The sequence below is a fragment of the Genypterus blacodes genome, unplaced genomic scaffold (assembly GCF_046128005.1).
Source record: "Genypterus blacodes isolate CSIRO-AG114 ecotype Tasmania unplaced genomic scaffold, CSIRO-AGI_Gbla_v1 ptg000073l_1, whole genome shotgun sequence".
In the NCBI taxonomy this organism is placed as follows: Eukaryota; Metazoa; Chordata; class Actinopteri; order Ophidiiformes; family Ophidiidae; genus Genypterus; species Genypterus blacodes.
Window position 1 is genome coordinate 4906568 of NW_027466883.1, and position 10542 is coordinate 4917109.

Here is a 10542-nt window from a genome sequence, read left to right on the forward strand (position 1 = left end):
ACACTTGACACTTATCCAAAGTGGATACAAACAGACGCACAATTACCTTAACACAGGAAAACAACCAAGCAATAGTTTCATTTTGAGACATCCACAGAGGTTTAAAGCCATGAGGTCAATATCCGTCTTGTGTGGAACAATTTTATTTTCTCAAACACACCATTACAGAGAATTAGATTAGATTAGATTAGATTAGATTAGATTAGATTAGATTAGATTAGATTAGATTAGTTTAGATTAGATTAGGATTATTTTGAGGACTAAACACAGTAGCTACACTGAATAATTAAACAGCATTGTATCACTGGGGATGCATGATGGATTTAAAATGATCTGTGAGATGCTTCATGGTTTAACACACAATAAAAACTGAATAATTAAACAGGTCTATCAGGGTGTAGTTCAAACAGAATCAACTGCCATTAAAATTATTAGGTTTAAATTGTGATATTTCCTGTTGATGCTTTAGCTTGTGTTATGATAAGATGTCTCCTGCCCTCTGTGTCTGTGGGTCTTTCACTCGTCCTGATCTTAACTTAGTGTCGTAGTTTGTTGTCAAGTCTAGATTTGTCAAGTTTACTTCTCTGGCACAGTGGTTTGCTTGTTTCTGAAGGCCATTTGAAAGCATTCTCCAACTTCCTATGAGATGTCTGGGTTTGCTCTCTTGACTCACTTGGCCAGTTGCATTGCAGCTGCTATTGCTGTCCTCTTCTTACTTTACAGCACAGCTGCTTCTCACCATTTTATTCTTTAAAGAACCGATAACCACATGTCATATTTCAGTGTGAAACACCAGAAAACAAAACATCATGTCAGAAATCGTCTCTGTGCTCTTGGTGTCAGTTATTCATTGTTCGCTTCTCAATGCATCTTGCAGTCTACATGCTATAATTTATAGACATATACATGTATATTTAACTTTGTATAATGGAAACATTGTGTTTTAATTGTGTTTTAATCCAACCTCAAAAACAATCAATGATGAATTATGAAAGTTATTGATGAATACTAAATGATGAATAAAGTAAATAGACATTTAATGTCAATGAAGAGAGGCTCAACCAGACCAACACATGATTCTGCTTGTGTATGACTCATTGTATCAGAATCTGTTTTTCTGAACTCACATGTGCACACACACACACACACACACACACATGCACTCACACATGTACAACCCCAACAAATAAATCTGATGATTCACACATCACACAACACACATCAATTCTGGAAGCACTTGTTATGAAGCATTAAGTGCCATTATTGAGGCCATCATAACTCATTTATCACAAAAGCTAATAAAAACCGTGAAATACAGGAAATGGTATTATTATTAATGAAAAGTGTCACTTTGAGCTGATTTCCTGGCACGGTGAGGCTAATATGCTCTACAGCAGGGGTGGCGAACCTCCGGCCCGCGAGTGGATCCGGTGAATTTGGCCGGCCCGATTCGGCGTATTAAGTTTGCAGATGACCATTGAAGTCTTGGGGGTTTCTTTTAACAAGTAGAGGAATGACAGAGATGGCTGATAAATAAAGAACTGCTATATCAACTTATTCACTTAGTTCAAACGCCTGTTGGAGCGTGTGTGGCTCCCTGTCTTACAACTGTATGACGTCAAGTTGGCAACTGTTGACAATCATTGGCACTCACATTGTGGTAGGGTTTCCAGTTTAACTCCAAACTTGTTTTGACTCTGCATGCACAGGCACAGTAACCTCCCCAAACCAGGAAACTGATCACTGAACACACAAGAGCTCTGAAGAGACCTGCGTTATTTACCACCAATACAGAGTTATCGTCATCGTCATCTTGGTCAATGTTTCTCGCGTAACAGCTGCACATCTAGAAGCGTGTTTCTTTATCCCTAGGTGAGTAATCATTCAGCTTCTATGGTAAAAAAAAAACTCTGCAATCATGATTGTTTTCCATATAAACCAGGATGAACGAGTCCAGCTAACTTTATCAAAGCTGCACATTGTTTGTCTTAGTTGCGTTTCTGTCTGAATGTGGTTTAAACTGAGTGTGTGAGTTGTGAGTACAGGACATAATTACTCATAAAAAAATGTTTAGGCAGTTGAGTCGGCGCTGCTCAAGTCACCACCTGCCCATCTAATAGGTCTTCATCCTTGTCGCCATCCTTCCACTGCTCTTCATCCCTGCATCATCATCATCATTACATGCTGGTTAACAGAGACGATATGAACTTAATTTAAATCTGAAAAGGAATTCTTGAGATCTCATTGATGTTGGCTTGTAATAACAAAAACAACACTAGCAGCTTCAGCGTTTTGACATACAGGGTTTGAACCGAGGATCTCACACTCTTTGAGTCGATACCTATGTGGAAGTCATTTTTGTTTCATTTGACAATAAGACAACAGGCGTAGGTGGCAATATATTATGACTGCTTCTTGAGTTACACTGCTGCCATTAGATTGGACAGTTATTATAGATCACATTACACACAGTACACAAAATGTGGAATAGTTGATCAGAGCCATTGAGGTTTATTACTGCAAATTGTCATACGATTGTCATCAGTCATTTTACTCAATTTGAATGGCACTTTGTAAGGTGTATGTGTGTTTACAGAGTGATAGATGTTTGTTTGATTAGACAACCAGTGAATTGTTTTAAAGAATCGGTTCCTCTAGTGGTACCTTATCAATAGAAATTGCATGGAGAATGTCATTTAAAAAAACTCACAGATGGCGCAAACTGTATGCTTTAGTGAAGAGAGAGAGAGAGAGAGAGAGAGAGAGAGAGAGAGAGAGAGAGAGAGAGAGAGAGAGAGAGAGAGAGAGAGGGGCAGGAGAGAAACTGTGGTCGATTTAAAGAGTTTTCTTTCTCCTTTAAGCCTAAGGATTAGAGCGAAGAGGAGGGGAAACTCTTCATCATTTCAATTCCGGATTTACTTGGAAAACTCTTGAAGAATGACTCTTCAGACAACAAGGTGCTGTGACAACTGTATTGATTACTTGCCAGAAATGTGTGAATTAAGAAGTCTGCAAAAAATGTCAAACATTTATTGTAATGTGCACGTTTATGCCTGAATCAGGAACTTGCAGTTGAAAAGTGGTACATAATCATTTTCCACTGCCAAGCACACAGTGATCTGCTACTTTAACATGGGATCGTCACTCTGTGTCATATTGTGCTTGCAAGTTCAAACTACCTTTTTTTTAATTTAGGGCATTTCTCAGTGATGTCAGTCAGTAGTGCCAAAAAAGTGAAACATCAACAATTTATTCAGACTGAAGAATTAATCCAGAAGCTCCTCAGGTGTAGTTTGAAGTCTCCACTTGTGCTCTTTAGCCAATAGATTCTAATATTCAAAATGCAAAAACATCCAAGGAACTCAAGTCGGATTTAAAAGTAGAGAAAACATCTTCCCGTTCAGGCTGGTTAGCCTTCATCAGGGTTCAGTGTTCAGATAAAGATGTTCAAACAATGGCACCATGTGACTGTCATGGTCACATGTTCACCTCCAATCAGAATGGACCTGACCTGACCTGAACGCCTTTCAAAACTTTTGTCCTGCAAGGTGTCACTGGCCAAGAAGAACAGGGGCACACGTACAGACAAACACTAAAGGAAAGACAATTTCAGGGCCTTTCCATTTGTCACAGATTAACTGGTTCTTCATTCACATACAGCTAATTAATGACTCAGAACTCATCAATATGTCGACTGATGATTTGGACATTTTCAAATGATTTGCAAGACTGTTCTCTAGGATGAAATGTTTCTGAAAAAAAATAATGAACTTAGCTTCAAACTGTGTTTTTGTTATATTACAATTGTTTTCTTTTCTTCTTTGCATAGTGTTCCAGAAAACAGCACCTCAGACTCTGGAGTTTTGGACCTTGAGCTCTACACAGCTCTTGTGCCTCTCCTGATCATCAGTATTCTTGGGATTGTGGGTAATGTGTTTGTCCTGTTGGTGTTCTGCCTCCACAAGAAGGCCTGCACCGTGGCTGAGATCTACCTTAGTAACCTGGCTGCTGCTGACCTTGTCCTGGTGTCATGTTTAGCCATCTTTGCTGCTCATACAGCCAACAGATACGACTGGTCCTATGGCTCAGTCCTCTGCAAACTGGTCAGTATGGCCTTCAAGATGAACACCTACTGCAGCATTTACTTCCTGGTTCTTGTTAGTATAGATCGTTATGTGGCACTGGTTCACCCAATGTCCCATGGCAGAATGCGCAGTCCAAAATACGCCAAACTGGGCTGTGTGCTGGTGTGGGGCTTTGGCCTGCTCATGAGTGTGCCCACAATCGTCCATAGGAAAGTGGACTACTTTCCTGAATTTAACAAAACCTTTTGCTACCTGACATACACAGACTCTGTATATTGGATCTATGTTGGGATATCTGCCATGTTCAGCTTCATCATCCCTGTTTGCTTTATTTCCTACTGCACTGTCAAGATTGTTCTGGCTCTTAGCGCAATGTCGAGGTTCCGTGGTGAGGACACAGAGAATAAAGCCACCTTTCTGGTGTTGGTGGTCCTGGTGGTCTTCTTCATCTGCTGGGCACCTTACCACCTGATCAGGATTCTGGAGGAGCTACACAGAGCTAACATTCTGAAAAATGCCAACAGTAATATCCTACAGCCCATCTATCAGATCTCTGTGAACCTAGCGTATTTCAACAGTGCACTCAACCCCATCCTCTACGTCATTGTAGGAAAAAACTTCAGGGAAAAAGTTTGTGAATCGTTTAAGAGGGTTCCCGAGCTGATCTGCAAAGCAACCAACTTTCATGCAGTAGAACTAGACACCATTTAAGCAATTTTCCTCGGAGTAATAACGTTTTATCTTATCTTATTACAGAGAAATAGATTAGATAAATGAGATGAGATGAGATGAGATGAGATGAGATGAGATGAGATCAGATCAGATCAGATCAGATCAGATCAATGTCATATATAGAACATAATGACATTTCAGACAAACAATTCAGGACCAAACACAGTAGCGACGCTGAATAATTAAACAGCATTATATCACTGGGGATGCATGATGGATTCCAAATGAGATGATTGAAGTGATCTGTGAGATGATAAAAACTGAATAATTAAACAGGACTTTCAGGATGTATTAAAATAATTACATGGATTTAAATTGTGATTGATCTTAACTTAGTGTCGTAGTTAGTTGTCAAGTCTAGTCTGGTTAAGAGAAGATAAGATAAAAGTTTATTACCCTGAGGGAAATTGCTGAAGTACTGAATTACTGAATTACTCGAGTTTACTTCTCTGGCACAGTGGTTTGCTTGTTTCTGAAGGCCATTTGAAAGTGTTCTCCAACTTCCTACGAGATATCCGGGTTTCCTCTCTTGACTCACTTTGCGAGTTGCATTGCAGCTACTATTGCTGACCTCTTTTAACTTTACAGCACAGCTGCTTCTCACAATGTTCTTTTCTTTCCGATACAAATTGTTCCATTTAATGCATTATGTAGCTTAATATTGCTTTGTTGGTGAAGTTGAATGTATTTTAATTGCACTTATATCAGGTAATGATAAAGTGCATGTTTACAATTATTGAGGCCATTATAACTCATGTATGTAAAAAAAAAAAAAATGCTAATTAAAACCGTGAAATACAGGAAATGGTTTTATTATTAATGAAAAATGTCACTTTGAGCTGAAGGCCTGGCATGGTTTGGCTAATATGCTCTATAGCAAAGAGTTGGATTTTTACATACATTCAACAGTCATGGAAAAACACTAGTGAGGCACCGGAGTCATTTCCACACACCTGAGACTAATATTCACCCTTTGGCTCTGTTTTGGTCTTCATCCAGTTGTGCAAAAAGTGTTGAAGGTTTAAGTTATAAAAATATACTGTAAATATACTGTAAATACAAAACAAAAATATTTCTATGCATAATCCCAAGCTGGAATCTATTTTGTCCAAAAGTGTCCAGTTTTCTTTGAACAAGCAGAGAGAAACGACAGAAATGACTGATAAATAAAGAACTTCAAAATGATATCAATTAATTTAAACTGTGTATGCCACACACTATTAGGATCTGTGTGTGATTGCGCTGTTTCTGTATTGGTTGTTTACATGTGTTTGTTGTGTGTGATTACACTGAGTATTTAGGTTCCAGGTCAGCCAGCCATGTGTGGCTGAAGAGCACTACTACTTACTACTCAGTTCTTCAGTTTAGTCATCAGTTTTGTTCACAGGATTTTGAGTTGGACTTTGCATGCTGCGCTGTTTTTTGTTTTAAGTGAGTGGACCTTTTGTTTTTCCTGTGCTCCGGGATTCTGTTTTGGGGATTCACTCACTCTCGCTTTGTCAAGCGTTTCATGTTCAGTGTCTCCAGCTGCAGCGCCCAGCCTCCATGTTCCCAGCTTCATCCTGGTTTGTGTCTTGTTCATTAAATTCTGTTTGCTACCTGATTCCATGTTCTGGTGTCTGTATTTCGCATAACTGGGTCCGACATCAAAATAACTTGATCGCTTGCCGTTCATAACACGCACTTTTGCTGCTGTAAGTAAACTGGAGGGAAAAAAAATTGATTCAATCCTGACAGGATGTTACAGGCAATCACACACACTCCTGTTGGAGCATGTGTGACTGCATGTCTCCAACCTTGTTTTGACTCTGCATGCTCAGTCTCCCAGGCTGGAGAAGTTACTTTGCTCCTTGTGGAAACTAGACTGAGAAGAGTGCTTAGGGACCGTGAAAAAGGTACACAAAGAAAAGAAACAACTCCAGTCTGACTCCAGTTCAAGTCATGTGCAAATGTCCACACCTCTATGAAGTACAGTGCCACCACATTCACCAAAAACGCCAGCAGGGGTTCCTTGTGTCTACTACAACATTACACCATAGTAGTGAAGTCATTGACCATTATTTCCAATACAAAATCATCAAAATGAGGGTTTTAAAATAGTGCTGCTGTAAAACCACCTAGAGTCCCATGGTCTTAGCACTAAGATATATTTCAGTATAACATACATTTAACTATTGTGGTCTCCTTTCTTCCTTCTGTTGTGTACCTTTGCCACAGTCCCTAAACACAGGTACAGTAACCTCCCCAAACCAGGAGACTGAGCACACAACAGCTCTCAAGGGACCTGTTGCGTTTCTGTCTGGTCCAGTTAGGAAAATGTGGCTGAATGTGGTTTAGATTGAGTGTGTGAGTTGTGAGTACAGCACATGATCATTCACACAAACATGTTGGCATTGGCAGTTGGTTGTTGTACAAGTGTCATCAGTAATTTTACTCGGTTTGAAGTATTCTTTCAATGGCACTTTGTAACATCTATGTGTATTTACAGAGTGATAGATGTTTGTTTGATTAAACAACCAGTGAATCGTCTTAAAGAACCACTTTCTCTAGTCTGTCTAGAGAAAGCGTCTTTATTAAAAGACAACGCAATGTCATTAAAAAAAACTCCCAGCTACTGAATACAAACATTCTGAAGGTGCAAACTGTATGCTTAAGCAGGAGAGAGAGCGAGAGACATTGATTTAAAGAGTTTTCTTTCTCCTTTAGTTCTGAGGATCAGAGAGGAGGGGAAGCTCTTCATCATTTCACTTCTGGATTTACTTGGAGAACTCTTGAAGAATGACTCTACCGACAACAAGGTGCCGTATGAATAGCATACATTTCATTTAAATTTCACTCATCTGTGAGTCATGGTTATCTTTTAGGAAACCTAAAAACGGAATTGGGTTTCGATTTTGACAGTTAGAAACTGCATTTTTAGGAAAGAAGCTCAATAACAATCAATATCAACTACTCAATGTTTCATGCTTAATACTAATGGTCAAGACAATTGTTACTTGAGAGAAAAAGCTCTCAAAGAAAGTCAAAACATTTTGAGTATCAAATTAATATTGATGTGTGACCAAATAGTTGAATGAAAATCAGGTTGTTTGATATCTGTCAACCAGTGTGGCCAAAAAGCTGTGAATTAAGAAGGCTGCAAAAACAAATATTGTAATGTGCACGTTTATGCCTGAATCAGAAACTTGCAGTCAAAAAGTGGTACTTATTCATTTTCCACTGCCAAGCACACAGTGCACACATATGATCTGCTACTTTAACATGGGATTGTCACCCTGCGTCATATTTCGCTTGCAAGTTCATCAGGGTTCAGTGTTCAGATAAAGACGTTCAGACAATGGCACCATGTGACTTTCTTGGTCACATGTTCACCTCCAATCAGAATGGACCTGACCTGACCTGAACGCCTTTCAAAACCTTTGTCCTGCAAGGTGTCACTGGCCATTTTTTTAATTTTGTATGGACATGTCCAAATGATAAGCAAGACTGTTCCTTAGCATAAAATGCTTCTGAAAATATTTAATGAAATTTGCTGTAATCAGTGTTTTTATTATATTACAATTGTTCTCTTTTCTTCTCTGCACAGTGTTCCAGAAATCAGCACCTCAAACACTGAAGATTCGGACTTTGAGCTCTACACAGTTTTTGTGCCTCTCCTGGTCATCAGTGTTCTTGGGATTGTGGGTAATGTGTTTGTCCTCTTGGTGTTCTGCCTCCACAAGAAGGCCTGCACCGTGGCTGAGATCTACTTTAGTAACCTGGCTGCTGCTGACCTTGTCCTGGCATCATGTTTACCCATCTGGGCTGCTCATATAGCAGACAACAAATTTAACTGGACCTTTGGTTCTGTCCTCTGCAAACTGTACAATATGGTCATCAAGATGAACGCCTGCTGCAGCATTTACTTCCTGGTTCTTGTTAGTATAGATCGATATGTGGCACTGGTTCACCCAATGTCCTATGGCAGAATGCGGAGGCCTAAATATGCTAAACTGGGCTGTGTGCTGGTGTGGGGGTTTGGCCTGCTCATGAGTGTCCCCACAATAGTATATAGAGAAGCGGTCTACAGTCCTGACTCTAACGAAACCTTTTGCTCCTTGAACTACACAGGAACTCATCATCTGATCTTTGTTGGGAAATATATCCCTTTTTAGCTTCATCATCCCTGTTTGCATTATTTCCTACTGCACTGTCAAGATTGTTCAGGCTCTAAAGAACAAGGCAATGTTGAGGTTCCACGGAGAGGACACAGAGAATAAAGCCACCTTTCTGGTGCTTGTGGTCCTAGTGGCCTTCATTATCTGCCGGGCACCTTACTTCCTGCTCAGTATTCTGGAGGCACTACAAAAAGCTAAGATTCTGGAAAATGACAGCAGTGATATCCAAGAAATCTTCCATACTATCTTTACCTACCTAGCCTTTTTCAACAGTGCACTCAACCCCATCCTCTACGTCATTGTGGGGAAGAATTTCAGGGAAAAAGTTTGTGAATTGTTTCAGAGCGGAAGGTTCTGCGCTGATCTGGAAAACTTTCCATGCAGTAGAACTAGACTTGATTAGAAGTTAGATTAGATCAGATTAGAATCAGATCAATATCAATATCATATATAGAACATTATGATGTTGACATCATGACATTTTAGAATGTGGCACCCAACACTCTTGCGCAATATGTTTCAGTACAAACAGTTCAGGACTAAACACAGTAGCAACACTGAATAATTAAACAGCATTAAATCACTGGGGATGCATGATGGATTTAAAATGAGATGATGGAAGTGAGATGCTTTATGGTTAAACATACAATAAAAACTGAGTAATTAAACATGACTATCCGGATGTAGTTCATACTGAATCAACTGTCATTAAAATAATTAGATGGATTTTAATTGTGATATTTCTTGTTGATGCTTTAGGTTGTGTTATGATAAGATGTCCCCTGCCCTCTGTGTTTGTGGGCCTTTCACTCGTCCTGATCTTAACTTAGTGTCGTAGTTAGTCGTCAAGTCTAGTCTGGTCAAGTTTACTTCTCTGGCATGGTGGTTTGCTTGTTTCTGAAGACCATTTGAAAGCATTCTCCAACTTCCTATGAGATGTCTGGGTTTGCTCTCTTGACTCACTTGGCCAGTTGCATTGCAGCTGCTATTGCTGTCCTCTTCTTACTTTACAGCACAGCTGCTTCTCACCATTTTATTCTTTAAAGAACCGATAACCACATGTCATATTTCAGTGTGAAACACCAGAAAACAAAACATCATGTCAGAAATCGTCTCTGTGCTCTTGGTGTCAGTTATTCATTGTTCGCTTCTCAATGCATCTTGCAGTCTACATGCTATAATTTATAGACATATACATGTATATTTAACTTTGTATAATGGAAACATTGTGTTTTAATTGTGTTTTAATCCAACCTCAAAAACAATCAATGATGAATTATGAAAGTTATTGATGAATACTAAATGATGAATAAAGTAAATAGACATTTAATGTCAATGAAGAGAGGCTCAACCAGACCAACACATGATTCTGCTTGTGTATGACTCATTGTATCAGAATCTGTTTTTCTGAACTCACATGTGCACACACACACACACACACACACACATGCACTCACACATGTACAACCCCAACAAATAAATCTGATGATTCACACATCACACAACACACATCAATTCTGGAAGCACTTGTTATGAAGCATTAAGTGCCATTATTGAGGCCATCATAA

At 39.3% G+C, this 10542-nt stretch overlaps 2 protein-coding genes and 1 pseudogene across 2 annotated transcripts in view; all 3 read left to right on the forward strand.

Annotated features, from left to right (window-relative positions):
- Positions 1-10542, forward strand: part of LOC143006355 (B2 bradykinin receptor-like) — a 42364-nt gene that overhangs the window by 17162 nt on the left and 14660 nt on the right. The window lies entirely within an intron of this gene.
- Positions 1713-6389, forward strand: LOC143006009 (B2 bradykinin receptor-like). The gene is made up of 3 exons (XM_076157313.1): positions 1713-1872; positions 2862-2957; positions 3830-6389. Exons 2-3 carry the CDS (start codon positions 2938-2940, stop codon positions 4794-4796), a joined length of 987 nt encoding a protein of 328 aa, XP_076013428.1. The 5' UTR covers positions 1713-1872; positions 2862-2937; the 3' UTR covers positions 4797-6389.
- On the forward strand, positions 7596-9913 carry LOC143006130 (B2 bradykinin receptor-like; annotated as a pseudogene).